The sequence below is a fragment of the Pinus tabuliformis genome, chromosome 9 (genome assembly GCF_031772625.1).
Source record: "Pinus tabuliformis cultivar Carrire ecotype Pingquan chromosome 9, CPIR1, whole genome shotgun sequence".
NCBI lineage: Eukaryota > Viridiplantae > Streptophyta > Pinopsida > Pinales > Pinaceae > Pinus > Pinus tabuliformis.
This window is the reverse complement of record NC_142307.1, coordinates 160,598,580-160,615,253: the sequence shown is the minus strand read 5'-3', so window position 1 is coordinate 160,615,253 and position 16,674 is coordinate 160,598,580. Positions and strand designations below refer to the sequence as shown.

Below are 16,674 nucleotides of genomic sequence, written 5' to 3'. Positions count from 1 at the left end.
ATGGTACATGGGCTTTGACCCTCTTAAGAATACGCCATCAAAGTGCATGATATGGGTAAAACTCTCTAACTTACCTCTGGAATGATGGTTGATAGAAACCCTTACTAAGATTGGTAACTCCGTTGGCAAGTTTATCTATGTGGATCCCTGGTGTAGAGGAGAGAAGGATAAAAGGATTGCGTGGATTCTGATTGAAAAACCTTATAAAGGAGGTTATCCGGACCATATCGAGATAACCTGGGAGGGTGTCAAAATGAGCCAAAGACTTGACTTTTGGGGTATTCCCTTCCGATGTTCTCTGTGTCATCGAACTGGACATCTCATCAAAAATTGCAGCCTTCGTTTTAATCGCAAATCTAAGAGGCATAGTCATTATCGGGGCAGAAATTCCGGATCTGATTTTCTTTCTGAAGATGTAAGCAATCATGAGAATCAATTAAACATTCAGGACTCGGATCTCCTCTGCTCTCAGCAAAATCCCCAAGATCAGTCAGAGGCTCTAAAGGCGACGGTTTTTGAATGCCCTCCAATTCCCGAGCCTTTTGAGGCGAAAACGGTGCCCTCTCCTCCTGCTATGCATCAAGGGGATTTTGTGGTAGGTTCCCATCCTATCCTGATTGCTTCTTCGTCGCCCTCTTCTGCTAATCCTTCTGCTGGCTTGCCAAAAGGAAAGGAACTTATGCTTTCGCCTACCCCTTTCAACTCCCCTGCTGAATCACCTGTCAATAAATCCGACAGTGACTTAGATCTTTTTCTGCAAAGGAACCCCTCGGTTCTCGAACCATTAACCATTCATAAGCCTTCTTCCCCTCTCTATCCTTCTATCAGTCCAAATTCCGCAAAAAATATTACGGTCAGAAAGAAGCAAAGGGGAGGCAGTCGTCATTTCAGAGGTAGACCCATTGCCCCTGATTTTGGTGTCACAAATTTATCCCTCGTTGATGTACCAATCCTGGACTCATCAGATTCTCAGCCTCTTAGAGCATGTATGGCTGGAGAGTCTTCAAAATGACATTCTTAATCTCAATGAATATCAGGGGATTGGGCGCCCTCCCAAAATTTTTGGCGCTAAAAGAAATCTTTTTTCCGGCTCGTCCAAAAATCATCTTCATACAGGAAACTATGCATTCAAGTATGGTATCCTTGGCTTTCTTTAGAAGAATGTTTCCGTCCTGGCATATGGTTGCCACTGAAGTAGATGGTCTGTCTGGTGGTCTGGCAGTACTATGGGACCCCGCATGGATAAAAGCAAAAGCTTTTAAATGCTGTGCAGGAATTCTTATCTCGGCATCAATCAGAGGCCAGCCTTTGATTCTCAACATCCTGAATGTTTATGCTCCTTACAGGAATAGGCTCCCTTTCTGGGAAAGTTTGTTTGCCTCGGAAATCCTAGATATTGAGTCGTTGTTGATAGCAGGAGATCTAAATGTGACTTTAAAATTTGATGAGTGTTGGGGTAATTGCAGGAAAAGAGATCCCCTGGCTGACAGACTTCGACAGGAATTTCTGAGTAGGAATCTAGTAGATATCATACCTGAAAGAATGATGCCTACTTGGGAAAACAACAGGTCGGGTCAAGCCTACATTGCAAAAAGAATTGATCGCTTTATTATAAATGCTAGCATCATTGCTAAATGGGGGATGCCTTTTGCATGTACTGGGAATGATTTTACCTCGGATCACAGACCTATCTTTCTAGAATGGAGGGAAAAGGACTACAGGTTGGGTTATTCCTTTAAGTTTAACAGGATCTTTTTAGAAGACCAATCCTTCAATGATGTCATATCAAAAAAGTGGAAGGATCTTCAAGAATCTGAAATGGCCCTCTTTTCCACCTTTCGGGAAAAGATTCAAACTCTAAGGGATGTTGCAAAGGACTGGCAAATCCAAAAGAGAAAGAGGGATAAACAGGAGCTGAATGACATTAAAAAGGAGATAGACATTTTTACCAACTCAGCTAACTTTGACTGCTTGACTTTTGAGCAAAAGAATTTTATCAGAAATTTGGAAAAAAAGAAACAAATGTTGCTGCAAAAGGAAGAAGCTTCCTGGAGGCTAAAAAGCAGAGCGACCTGGCTCAGGGAGGGGGATCGGAACTCGAAGTTTTTTCATAATTTTGCAAATGATAGAAGGAGAAAAAACTCTATCTGGAAGATTGAAGATGGTAATGGGGGGTTTTTTTACTCTCAGCATGACATATCTGCTGAAGCTACAAGGTTCTTTCAGAAACAATATATGAGGCAACAGGGTAACATAAATGACATCTTATGGGCTGTGGATCTGGTACCAGAAATGTACGACAAGGCTGCAAATGATGATTTTCTTAAGCCTATTACGGAAGAGGAACTCCAAGCTGCTATCAAGGCCTTCAAAAAGGACAAAAGTCCCGGGCCAGATGGTTGGCCAATTGAATTCTTTTCTCATTTTTACGATATGTTCAAAGCTGACATGCTGGGGATGGTGGAGGCTTCCCGTATGTCTGGAAACATCAACAGTGCTTTAACTTCCACGTTCATAGCACTTATTCCGAAAAAGGACCGAACAGACTCATTTCAGGACTACAGGCCTATTGCCTTATGCAATATTCTGTTTAAAATCATCTCTAAAATTATAGCGGAAAGGATGAAGCCTGTTCTAAACTCTTTTATCACAAGTGACCAGCATGCGTTTCTAAAAGATAGGAACATTCTGGATGCGGTTGCTATGACTCAGGAATGTTTATTTTCAATATTGTCAAATAATATTGACGTGGCTATTCTAAAGATAGATTTGAAAAAAGCGTATGATTGTGTGGATTGGGGGTTCCTTAGAATCTTGCTGGCCAAAATTGGTTTGAGACCACAAGGTATTAACTGGATAATGGCGTGTGTCGAAAACGTTAAATATTCAGTTATTATAAATGGTATTCCATCATCTTTTTTCCAAGCGGAAAGGGGACTTCGTCAGGGTTGTCCCCTCTCCCCTCTGCTCTTTATCCTAGTGATGAATTCTCTCAGCACTCAGATCAACAAAGCTGTGACTGATCGAAGATGCAGGCCGATAAAGATTTGCAAGGATATATTCCTATCCCATAATCTTTTTGTTAATGATGTTCTCATTTTCGCCATGCTCTGCAGGGCAACCTGGTATTACCTAAATGATATCCTTCAAAAGTTTTAGTCAGCATCTGGCCTGGTCATCAACAGGGACAAATCTTTGCTGTATCACAATGAGTCTAATATGGAGATAGTTCAATGGATTGCAACCCTGTTCGGCATTAACCAGGCATCGATTAAGGAAGGCTTTAAATATTTGGGTTTTATCCTGAAAGCAAAATGAAATCACAAACAGGATTGGCAATGGTTGATAGATCGCTTCTACAAAAAAATATCAGGATGGGAGACGAGATTCCTATCTTTGGCGGGGAGGTACATATTGGTACAGGCGGTTCTATCTCAATTGGTGGTTTATTAGGCCCACCTATATCTTCTCCCTGCTCCTGTTATAAACAAAATGTGTTCTTTAGCTGCCAATTTTTTATGGGGAGGAAGATCTTATCAGACCAAGATTCACTTAGTAAAGATGGATTTTATCACAAAATCAAAGAAGATGGGAGGCTGGGGTCTTATGCACATGAGGACTTTTGGGAAAGCCCTCCTATGTAAATCTCTTCATAGAGGCATTTATGGTGAGGGTCCCTGGAGCAAAGTCATCAATAGAAAATATCTAAAAGGTAGAAGCATGGTATTCTGGTACAGGAGGAAATCTCTGGGAATTAAAAGAGGATCAGCTAACTGGCAAAGTTTCAGGAAAATTCAGTCTTTCTTCATGGGAAATTTACGGTGGAGAATTTTCTCGGGCTCAAGCATCTTCATTGGTTTCGATTCAATTGTAAATGGTTTGGATTCATTGCTCTCCCCTAGACTAATCGCCTTTTTCCAGTCAAAGGGCATATTTACGTGGGACAAGATGATAAAATCTTGGTCCTTCTCATCTCCAGTATGGAAGGACGGGGAGGATTTATCTTTGCCTCTATCTTTGCGGCCCTTATGGTTGTCTGTTGCTCAGAACCTTATCAACAAGGGGATCCATCGATCTGGTTCAAAGGACGTTCTGGCATGGTCTCTACAGAATTCTTCTCAACCTTTACGTGTTAAGGATCTACATACAATAATGTCAACAGGCCTTACGTCTTATTCTGATCCGATCTTTCCACCCAGGCTTTGGAAGGCGACATGTCCTCTCAAAATGATTTTATTTTCATGGCTGGTTTTTTCAAACAAGAATCTTACATGGGAGGTCCTTCAAAAGAAGGGTTGGCAGGGTCCGGGCAGATGTTCCATGTGTCAGTTTGTGGCTGAAACTAACGCTCATATGTTCTTCCAATGCGCTTCAAATACTCATATCTGGTATGAACTGTCTTTGTCTTATGGTTTTCCTTACCGGGTTTTCTCCTCTGTACAAGATGGTTTCAAATGGTGGAGTGAACAGTGTTCATCTTGGTGAACCTTACTTATCCTTGCCTGCTGGTTTTTATGGAAATGGAGGAACGCTCAAATCTTTCAAGATTCCAGGGCGCCCCTTGCCTCCATTCTAGTTCACATATCGGCATATCTCGACCTTTCTGGATGACTTTGGTCTATGGTTTCTTTAAATCGGTTATCTGGCCTTCATGATCTCTGCTTTTTGTGGGAGTCAACATTTTTGATATTATCTCTATGCATTATGGAATATGTTTTTTTTGTTCCCAAAATTAAAAATCTGTAAGTAATTTGGACTGACAAAGTTTTCTCCTTTATGGGGTTTCTGTTTATCTGCCGCTTGGACTTTCCTGAACTCTGTTTCAAGATTTGGATGGTCTCTTTGTAATGTATTCAGAATATTATATTTTCTTAATATAATCTATGATGATTTTCTCTCTGAAAAAAAAAAATCACCATGCAAAGTGACGATCGGAGTGAGTTCATTAATCTCAACAAGCGTGAATTTAAAGTTGAATGGTGGAGTGTAAAAGATAAGACGGCAATTTTACATATTCCTATCCTTCCATCCAAAATTTCTTTTCAATTTCAAAATATATATGGAGGTGTATTTTTAATTTTATTTTAAATTTTTATTATTTAGAAATAAAATTGTTGTACGTAATTATTTATTTATTTTTACTTAATTATATAAACATATTTTTTTTATCGGTAAAGACTAAATCTATTGAGTAAAATATAGTACATACAGGAAAAGAAAAAGACCAGCAGACCGGAAATGATGGAATCACCAACCTCGGTCCCGGAAGAAAGAAACAATCACAGAGCTATATGAAAAGCAAAAGACCGACAGACCGGAAATGATGGGATCATCAACCTCGGTCTGGGAAGAAAGAAACAAACTCAGAGCTACAACAGAAGATTCGAGAGCAAAGATTAACTATCAGTCTGTTACCCCATCGGGTCAGTAACTACACCACAATGTTTTTTCCCTTTCTTTTTGATAACTTGCGTCCAGCCATCATGGGGAGAGTGGGCTAGAACAACTTGAAGACTAGAGTTCTCTATCTTCGGGGACTCCTTCTCTGAATTAGAGGAGGAAGTCTCATGGGGACGTTTCTGGGAGCTAGCTGTGACATGGGTGTGCCCCATATTGTCCTTGGGCGTATCCATCGGCTGAGGCGCCTGATCTGGTTCTGTCTTGCTTCCCTCCTTTTCCATACTTGGGGAGCTGGAGCGTTTAGCTGGCGGCGGTGGACAGGGAGCCCAATGCTTGGGCTTGGAATGTGCGAAGGGGCCCTTTTTCGTTCTTGCTGTCAGTGATGGGCAGGAGCTATGCAGGTGCCCTGTTAGGTGACAATTGCGGCATCGGAAGGCTGTGTTTTCGTACTCTATAAAATGGGTCCAGACTAAGTCCTTGATCTTGAGATTGATGAACTCTGGTAATCCCTTGCTTAGATCAAGCTCCACACAAACTCTAGCATAAGTATAGAGTCCTTGCCTCTCTCTCTTGTAGTCTCCCGTTAGAAAGCAACCCAAGGCATTGCCTATTTGCCTGTATACTTCTGTGCGCCACAGGTGAACTGGGAGGTTTGGGAGTCTAATCCAAACAAGAGCTTTAGTGATGACTGATGAAGCAGGGTCAAAGTCTGGAAACCATGGAGTTAGGAAGAGGCCAGCTGAACCCATGAACCAAGGGCCTTCGTCTAGGGTGTTGTAGTAGTGCTCAAGGTCCTCGAACAGCACTATGAAATACCCCTTTGCACAGAAATAAACCTTGCATCGGTCAGTCCAGTTGTCCTTGATCCAGTCATAAAGATCCTGTGAGCGCGGCCAGAGCCCATTGAATCTGCAGATGATGGCCCTTTCAGCAAATTTTTCAGTGTCGTCTGCAAGATCAGGGTAGGAGATCTCAACAGAGGGAACTTCCTCCAATTTGTCAACCAAAAAAGGCTTGGGTTTGGGAGGTTCCGGGGTTGCTGGCGTTTCAGGGCGAACTGCAGCTTTGTAGGAGTTTGGTGGAGCAGAAGAGGATTGCCCTGCAGCTCCTCCTCTCAAACGAAAGGAAAATACTAGAGAACTATTGCTCATTATGCTGTAATAAGAGAGAGGAAGAGAATCTTCGAGCTGTTTACCTTGGAAGATAAGTCTCTGAAGGGCTGAGGGGATCCCAAGCCTGAGCTCCAGATTTGCTTTGAGATTCTGTACCAGATCTGTAGGATAAACCCACTGCATGACGGTTTTGCCAGAGATCTGAGCTATTTGAATCTGAAAGGGGCCAGAGGAGTCTACCGAAGAGTTCTGGAGCAGCTTGGGGCCAGAGTTTTTTGAGTCTTCCGCCTTCTGACGCAGGGGAGTCCGCAGGTGAGAAGAAATCTTGGGTTTTGACCCCATGCTAAGCTCTGGATCTGGCCACAGCACTGGATCTTCTGCATTTTGTGTTGTTAGATCTGGCAGATCTGGTTCCGAATCGAAATAGAGACTACGATTCAGATAGCAAGTGGCAGCCCCAGATTCGTGCATAAACCCTGTAGATGAAGCGTTTTCCGTCTTCCTATTGCTCTGAAAACAAGTAGTAGTTATCTGCTCTTGCTGTAAACATTCTTCTAGCACTGACCCATGTTTCGAGCGAATGTCCTTTTGTAAGTAGGAATCTTCCACAGCTCTGCATAGTCTAATATTTATGCCTTCAATCCGCTTCCTGGACGCTGGCTGGGCACGGAAATAGGCTAGATCTTTTAGATCCAAGCCAGATCTGCCAAGTTTGAGCGCCAGCGTTGCAGGAGGGTGTGGATCTGCGCCATGCAGTCCCCCCCTGTCGTTTCTCCTTATGATTTGGGTTTTGAGGAACCTGGCCTCGCAAACCCTTACTGTACGCAGACAGCCTTGATCTGAAACGGATTTGAAGGCCTCAATCCACCGCAGGAGGAGACCCTCCTCGCGTACCCGCGTCATAATATGGGTTTCCGTTGTGACTCTCTCCTTGTGGACTGGATGTAAACATGTGGGTCGTTCCCAGTCCAGGAAAATCTGAATTTTTTTGACGTGGTGCTCCTCAGATGCGTAGCCGCATAGATCTGGGATTTGAGGCGTTTGGCAGTGGGGGAAAAGCCAATCCTCTGTGTGATCTTGCGTCGGAGAAACCCTTATCGCATCAGTCATCGTCGCCCCATCATGTAACTCGCCTTCGGCCCTTGAGGCGCCCTTAGGAACCGATCCAGCGGTAACCTGCGTTCTGCGTGAGCAAACCCTAGCAAGAGCCATTTTTCTGGAAGCCGATCTGAATACACCAGTATTGCTTACAGCGTTATGGAAAGCATGAGAAAGCATTTTAGCAAGAAAATACAAACGGGCACCTTATAGATAGCTAACATATCTGTAATAAAATAGGGGGTAAGAGTTTGAAATTAGTTGAGAGAAAACTGATTCTTCTGAGGGCGAATCCACTGTAACTTTCTGCATCGTCGATAGGTGTATTTCAGTCGTTTGAAGACTATTCATACCAGCGGCAATCCATGTGAGAATGTTAGAGTAATTGAAGTTCTGGAAAACGTTAATTATATAAACATATTGATGTAATAAATATTTAGTATTAGTCTTGTTAATATTTAGAGTAGTAATTTTTTTGTATTATAAGTTGACATAAATTATTTGTTTGGAATAGTTTAATTAATAATGGTTGTGGAAATGAAGTTAATGGTAATTTTTTTGTATTATAAATTAATATAAATTATTTGTTTGGAGTAGTTTAATTAATAATGGTTGTGGAAATAAAATCTTATTGAACTGGAAATTTTGAGTTTAGGACAAGTTGAGGAACAAATCTGAGCGATCCGTTAAATAGAGTATGCAGGTCCTTCAACGGCTATATGCACGGCTATATGAACACGGAAGTCGTTAAAGACTTTTTAACAGTTCCGTGTTCATATAGACGTGCATATAGCCGTTGAAGGACCTGCATACTCTATTTAACGGATCGCTCAGATTATATATATATATTATAATCGTTAAAGGACTTTTTAACAGTTCCCTGTTCATATAGCTGTGCATATAGCCGTTGAAGGACCTGCATACTCTATTTAACGGATCGCTCAGATTTGTTCCTCAACTTGTCCAGTGGGTTCGAAACGCGTTTACAAATGATTCTCTATGTGATTTTGCTAAAATCTCTAACAATCAAATATGGATCACAGAAGTCTAAACTCTTTAATAATTTTAGTTATTTTAAAAAATATTCACACTATTCAATTTTCATGTTCGGTTTTAATTTTAACAAATTAAACTATTAAGAAAAAGAATAAAGAGCCAATGAACCGAAAAGCGACACCGGGGATGGAAGTCTTAACAACCAGTACACTGCCAGAAAAGAGGGAACCTTTTCGCACTTTAGCGGCCAGAGATATGATGTAAGCGATTTAATTATTGAGCTTACATGGCTTCCCTTCTGAATTTCTATGACTCGACGACCACAGCCGCCCGACGTGTTTATGGCCGATGTGTCGATCAATTTAAGTTTTGCAATGCATCGAAATTAAAACAAAATGAACATTTTAATTTAAATATTTAATTTTAACTGCGATTCCTTATTCCAATCGCGGTTTTTTTTTTAATTCTTTTCTTCCATTGTGACCTGTCATAAGTATATGAGTAATTTTATTAAAAACTATTCAAAATAAGATTTTATTAGGTAAAAGTTTACATTGTCACGAAGTTAATTTTATAATATTAATTTTCGATGTTTTATTTGTTTGAAAGTAAAATTTTATTGTACTGAGACTTATGTGATCCATATCAATTTTTATGAAGAATATTCGGTCGAAAATCACATAGAAAAACTTATGTCGACGCGTTTCGAACCTTCCAGTGCGGTTCATCATCAGGACAAGTTGAATGAGCAGATCTCATTTAGCACATTAAATAGACAGAATCCATGACTCAACGACTAAAAAATAACAACTAGAAAATGATAACGGTTAATTTGACCAAGATAAAGGAAAATTAATAATAATAATAATATTATTATTAAAAATATTTTCTTTTAAAATTAAAATTGATAATAAGTAAATCAAAATTAATAATTTTAAATATGTTGAAAAAATTAAAATGAATTAAATTATATAAAATGAATCACTTTTTAAAATTTTAATAGTTAGTTATACATATCAGACCTATTATTATTATTATTATTATTTTCTTTTAAAATTAAAATTACTAATAAGAAAATCAATGAATTCAAATATGTTGAAAAAATAAAATGAATTAAATTAAAATTATTTTTTATAAAAAAAATTATAATTTTTTTTTATAGTTAGTTATAAACGTCAAACATGGTGTAATAATATATATATATATATATATATATATATATATATATATATATATATATATATATTTCAAATTAATTTAAGGAACCCTTTTAAATTATAACAAAAAAGACAATAAAATAAAATAAAATTATTATAGTAATAACAATTAATTTAAGGAACCAAAAGTATATTAGTTTTAAATTAAAATTAGATTAATTTTAAAATTAATTTTTATAAATTAAAATAAAATAAATACGTAAAGAAAATACATAATTATAAATAAAACTAAATATATTAAGAACCATTAATAGTTTAAATAAATTAACTAATATGAAATTAAATTTTATTGAATAAATTATAATTAAATCAAAATTGAAACACAAAGTTAAAATATATATCTATAATAATAATAATAATAATAAACAAATAAATTGATAGAAATGGCAAACAATAAAAACAAATACTAAGGGAGAGAAAGAAGGCAAACAATTAGGAGGAGAGGCCTGGGACCAGCAACTACTAATCTTCCAACCATCCTCTCTATTCAGATTGATCGGCCTTTTTTCAATCTCAAGGGCTCCCCTAAATTTCTGGTGATGGAATTGCGACACTCTAGCAACCACACTAGCTTCCTCGATGCAGACATGATGATTGGTTTTCTCTACATGTTCTGCAACGCGGAAGATTTAGTTCTCATATGCTTTAGGTCAACCGCGTGCTCCCTAATCCTTTGATTAATGGAGCGACCAGTCTCACCAATATAGGGGGTCCCACAAGAGCAATGAATAATATAAACCCCTCATCATGTCTGCATCGAGGAAGCTAGTGCGATTGCTAGAGTGTCTCAATTCCATCACCAGAAATTTAGGGAAGCCCTTGAGATTGAAAAAAGGCCGATCAATCTGAATAGAGAGGATGGCTGGAAGATTAGTAGTTGCTGAGTCCCAGCCCTTTCCTCCTAATTGTTTGCCTTCTTTCTCTCCCTTAGTATTTGTTTTTATTGTTTGCAATTTCTATCAATTTATTTATTTAATATTATTTTATATATATATATATTTTAACTTTGTGTTTCAATTTTGATTTAATTATAGTTTATTCACTAAAATTTAATTTCATATTAGTTAATTTATTTAAACTATTAATGGTTCTTAATATATTTAGTTTTATTTATAATTATGTATTTTCTTTACCTATTTATTTTATTTTAATTTATAAAAATTAATTTTAAAATTAATCTAATTTTAATTTAAAACTAATATACGTTTGGTTCCTTAAATTAATTGTTATTACTGTAATAATTTTATTTTATTTTATTGTCTTTTTTGTAATAATTTAAAAGGGTTCCTTAAATTAATTTGAAATAATTTTTTTTTATTACACCATGTTTGACGTTTATAACTAACTACAAAAAAAAAAATTATAATTTTTTTTATAAAAGTAATTTTAATTTAATTCATTTTATTTTTCAACATATTTGAATTCATTGATTTTCTTATTAGTAATTTTAATTTTAAAAGAAAATAATAATAATAATAATAATAATAATAATAATAGGTCTGATATGTATAACTAACTATTAAAATTTTAAAAAGTGATTCATTTTATATAATTTAATTCATTTTAATTTTTTCAACATATTTAAAATTATTAATTTTGATTTACTTATTATCAATTTTAATTTTAAAAGAAAATATTTTTAATATTATTATTATTATTAATTTTCCTTTATGTCGGTCAAACTAACTGTTATCATTTTCTAGCTGTTATTTTTTAGCCGTTGAGTCATGGATTCTCTGCCCTGTCTATTTAATGTGCTAAATGAGATCTGCTCATTCAACTTGTCCTGATGATGAACCGCACTGGAAGGTTCGAAACGCGTCGACATAAGTTTTTCTATGTGATTTTCTCCGAAGATTCTTCATAAAAAAAAATAAAACTTTAAATTTTAATATAATTATTTAGTTTCATATTTTCCAGAAAAAATATTTAATATTTAATTTTTTTTTGTGAATGTTAGTTGGACAAACACTGTTCGTCCGAACCAATATTAACCTCCCATTTTCGTCGTATGAAAATTTAACCAATACTAATTATGATGATTGAAAAGTAGACATAAACAAGGTGGGGAACTCCTAAGAGATAATAATACTTCAGTTCTTTTATAAATAGAGGCACCTTTTTAGTTTTTGGCCTCACTGATTTACCATCAAATTACCATCGCGATGTGATGGACGTGACGACTTTTAAAATAGAGTTCATTATCCCGTCAAGTTCATCTAATCACAATGTTAATGGAGTAAAGGCTTTCGAGACTTAGGCCGTGGATATTTCGATCTATGGATGCGATGGATTATAGAATTGAGTTAACACCGGTCAGTGCTTAAAATTGCAATCACAATGGAGTTAACAGAGGTGCATTAACCATGATATGTTGGGATGGAGGGAGTGATATTTTAGATAAGCTTAAGCTTCGTTAAAACTCTGATTATTTTGATTTTTTTATTAAATAACTCATATTTAATACTTAGGGCTTTAAAAGCGTAATTATGAGTTTTGGTCTTGAGGGCTATTACTTTTTTTTTTTTTTAAATAAATAAAAATTGTTTTATTCATGTTTTTCATTTTTTGTGTTTTAAAACTTAAAAAGGGTCCCCTATTTTTAGCTAATTAATTTCATAGGAAATTATTATTTAAAATTTGGGGCTTGTTGAACAATACAACAATTAGCGATTCACTCGAAGAACTAGCCACCACTACCAACAAGTGTTCATAGCTTCGACATGGTTACCTTTTAAACAACAATAATTCAATATCCTATCCATTTAAGAGCGCAATAGTTAGAGATAATTTCATTTTTTATTTTCTTTTTCTTTTTAAACTAGTATCTAAAAGCCACTGTCCTAGTTTGGTGACCAGATAGTGACAATGCCATTCACTGGTAGTAATTAAACTGAACAAGTTGGCTCATGATGAGACCCCTTATCTAATAATTGAAATAATCATAAGCCATTACCCTGATTTGGTGTTCAATATTGGTGAACTTTATTATTTCCCTATGATCATGGCAAGCAAGCTCGTGATGAGACCTCTTATCTTTTAGATTTATTATATTTTTTAATTACACTCTAAAAATTACATTTTAACGGATGGGGAGAATCATTGACTCCTTAAGAGTTTTGTATGACAATTAGAGTTGAATATGCTTAGTCGTAAGACAATATTTAATTTTTAAAAATAACATTTCTTCGCTGATAATAGAGTAAAAAGGACTTTATAATTTTTTGAGGTTTAAAATATTTCACGACTTAATGGATAAAATTATAGAGTTATATAATTTTTATCTAATTTTCAATTTTCCTAATTATTTCCTTAAAAAATTTTACTCTCAAATTGAAAAAATCATAAAATGGTTTCAAGATATGTTTGTGAAAAGCCAAAGGTGTGCTATTAACATTATTATCTAAAAGAAAAATGTAAATGTGATATGATAACAAAATTTTCTCAAGATACGACCATTCTCAAGTATGTTGATAAAATCGCCAAAACCAAATCTAAAAGGAAAACTCCACAAGATTGTTTATATAAATTTCTTAACAAAAGAAAACAAGAGGATAATCATGTAAAGATTCATTCTTATGTTGAAATTTAGATAAATTTTAACTTGTAAAGTTATAAGCATTTAGTAACAGTAAAGTTCAACTAAAATGAGGAAATTTATGTTTGCTATGTATTATCTTTTAAAAAAAAAACTTATAAAAAACGTATTAATTTATGAATATTTTCGGAAAAAATCACATTTCCAATCAAGAAAAAAATCAAATCAAAGTAATGTTTTTTTAAAGAAAAAGATTAAGGTTTAAAAATCCCCCATTTTGGATTATCATGTGTGGAGCTATGTTAATGACTGATGTTTTTTCCTGCGCGCGCTAGCTCTCTCCGCCTGCTGCAGGCCGCCTTACCTCTCGGCGCCCAGCGCCCTTCAGATCGTGCTCCGCTCTGCCGCTCCAATGGAGGGCATTGGGGACCCTGATCCCCCTTCAACACCTCCGGAGGTGATTGTGTTTCGAGCTCTGATAGCTTCAGGCCCTAAGCGCCCCCCTTCGGTTTCTCAGCAGAAATTCGTTAAAAAGCTGGACTCGATCCCATCTGTAGCGTTACCTGAAGAAGAAACCTGTAAAGTCGCGTTGAACCTTGCAGAGAGAGGCCTGATAGGCCAGTTCACAGGCCTCTGGCCATCTCCTAAGTCAGTGGAGGATTGGATTCAAAGGAACTGGAAGCCTCTGATCAAAGAAGAAGTTAAAAGCTACTTCGTAGGTAAGGGCTTCTTTGTGTTTGTTTTTGAAAACCCTGATGACAAAGGTCTGATCTTTAGAAACGGACCGTATTTCATGGGGCCTCAGGGCCTTTATTTGAACAAATGGTCCCCGGACTTCGACCCCACCCAGGACATTCCATCAGCTGTTCCGGTCTGGGTCAGACTTCCTCATTTTCCTCTGCACTGCTGGAACCAAAAATCCCTTCAGATCATAGATAACGTCCTGGGAAAATATATAGATCAGGCAGCGAGAAAAGACCAATATTCATGTGCCCACATCTGCATTGAAGTGGATTTAGAGGAGGGGCTACCGGAAGCCATCAAACTTACTGTAGCTGGGTGGACGCATGTCCAGGAGTTGGACTATGAACAGTTACCTTTTAAATGCAGACATTGCCATAGTCACGACCACTTCGCAAAGAATTGCAAGAAGAGAGCAGAGGAGCAAGCAGATAAACAGAACGGGGAACAATGGAGTCTGGTCCAAAAGAACACACCCTCAAAAAAAAAGGCACCGGCAAAGGCACCAAGGAAGGAGACCCTAGCAGCAGCAAAGCAAACCAGGAAATAGAAGTAAACCCAAAAGGGGCAGAGAAGGCCCAAAATCCTCAACATACCCCAGCCCAAGAGAATGAAGAACAGGCGGATATTCCTCCACCAAATAAGGAAGTAGGGGAGCCAATCCAAAGTGAGGCCAATCAGGGAAGCCCATCCAACCCCTCATATGCAGAGATAGCAAGGAAAAAACCAGTTGAAAGCTCCGGCTCCTCAGAAGATGAAACCTATGAGCGCTAGCCGAAAAAAGTGGGAAGGAAATCCCGTAAAGAAAAAAGGGAGGAGGAGGCAGAAAGACTTAAAACACAAGAAAGCCAAGCCACAATAGAAATGTCTATTGGGCGAAACACCAGACCAAGACCCTCTAAGGGAGGGTTCAACACCCCCTCTAGTAAATAATGAATCTCGTCTTTTGGAACTGTAGAGGATTAGGGAATCCCTCTAAAATAGAAGCAGTCAAGGATCTTATGAAAGCGGAGTCCTCAGACATCCTCATGCTCCAAGAGACCAAGATAGAAGGACATGCCTTTCTAGAGATCAACAGCACATAGTGGAATAAAAGAGCAGGTAAAGCGATCAGCTCAAGGGGCACCTCTGGAGGGCTGGAAACACTCTGGAACGATGACCTCCTTCAGCTGAACAACCACAAGGAAACCCAGCACTGGATCCAAACTGAACTGATGCACAAAACAAGTAAGCTGTCTATTAACCTTTTCAATCTTTATGTTCCTGTTTCTTATAATGAAAAGAGAGAATGCTGGAACTCCCTCTCAGCATTTCTAGAGCAGACCTCCCCTTGCAACATTATTATAGCAGGGGACCTTAACATCGTTATGAAAGCAAAAGAAAAGAGGGGAGGGGCAAGTAACAGAGACCCCATGCTAGATGAAGTGGAGGAACTCTTTCAGCGGTGGGACTTGTTGGACTTAAACCCCATTAGAGGCCTATAAACCTGGTCCAATAATAGAGCAGGAGAGGATCACATCTCAGCTCGATTAGACAGATTCATGGTCCAAAGCTCCATATTGATGAATAAGAAGATTATAACTACTAAAATTCTACCTAAGCTAGCTTCTGACCATAAACCCATCCAGCTCCTCCTGAAGGATGAAGAAGACCTAGGTCCCATACCTTTCCGATTCAGCCCCTTATGGACCGAGAAGGAAGGTTTTATAGAGACAGTAAAGGCAGCTTGGGACAAAGCATTTACGGGATCCCCTAGTTATGTCTGGGAGCAAAAGCTAAAAGCAACAAAATTTGCGTTGAAGAATTGGATTAAGAAACCTGGATCCACTCCTACCGAGCAAAGAAAGGAATCAGTTTATGATCTACAGACTTTGCAAACAGAGATGGAAAACAAAGACATTACTCCAGAGTTGTTGGAGAAGGAAACGAAAGCCCAACGCTCAGCACACCAAACCTTCAGAAAAGAGGAAGAATACTGGCGATTAAAATCCAGGAGCTTGTGGCTGAAGGCTAGAGACCGCAATACATCCTTCTTCCATCGTCAATACAGAGCGAGGCTGATCAGGAACCATATAGTAGAGATCAAATTGCCAGAGGGCACCACCTGCAAAGATTACAATGAGATCAAAGAAGCTGCAGAAACCTACTTCAGGAATCTTTATAGGAACGAAAATCACAGCAATAACGAAGAAGTCGATGACTTCACTGCTAACATTCCCACTCTTATTAGCGCTGAAGAGAACGCAACCCTCTGCAGGCCAACCACGGAGGAGGAAATTATAAATGTCATCTAGTCCATGGACGCAAACAAGGCTCCCGAGCCTGATGGATTTACAATCCATTTCTACAAATCATGCTGGCACATTATAAAAGCTGACCTTTGTAAGATGATATGCTGGTTTATGAGGAAAGCTAAGGTGGGCGGAGGAACAAACTCCACATATCTTGCCCTGATCCCCAAAGAAACCAACTCGGAGACTTTCGCAAGGTACAAGCCGATATCACTGTGCAACGCCTCTTATAAAATCCTGGCAAAACTGATTGCTGGCAGGATTAAGTCGCTCTTAAAAAA

At 37.8% G+C, this 16,674-nt stretch overlaps 2 protein-coding genes across 2 annotated transcripts; both read left to right on the top strand.

Moving 5' to 3' along the window:
- Positions 1 to 13,773: 13,773 nt before the first annotated feature.
- On the top strand, positions 13,774 to 14,652 carry LOC149147620 (uncharacterized). Its single transcript, XM_089441895.1, has one exon. It carries the CDS (start codon positions 13,774 to 13,776, stop codon positions 14,650 to 14,652), a length of 879 nt encoding a protein of 292 aa, XP_089298021.1.
- A 1,012-nt stretch (positions 14,653 to 15,664) lies between these two features.
- LOC149147619 (uncharacterized) lies at positions 15,665 to 16,396 on the top strand. Its single transcript, XM_089441894.1, has one exon. It carries the CDS (start codon positions 15,665 to 15,667, stop codon positions 16,394 to 16,396), a length of 732 nt encoding a protein of 243 aa, XP_089298020.1.
- Positions 16,397 to 16,674: the final 278 nt, after the last annotated feature.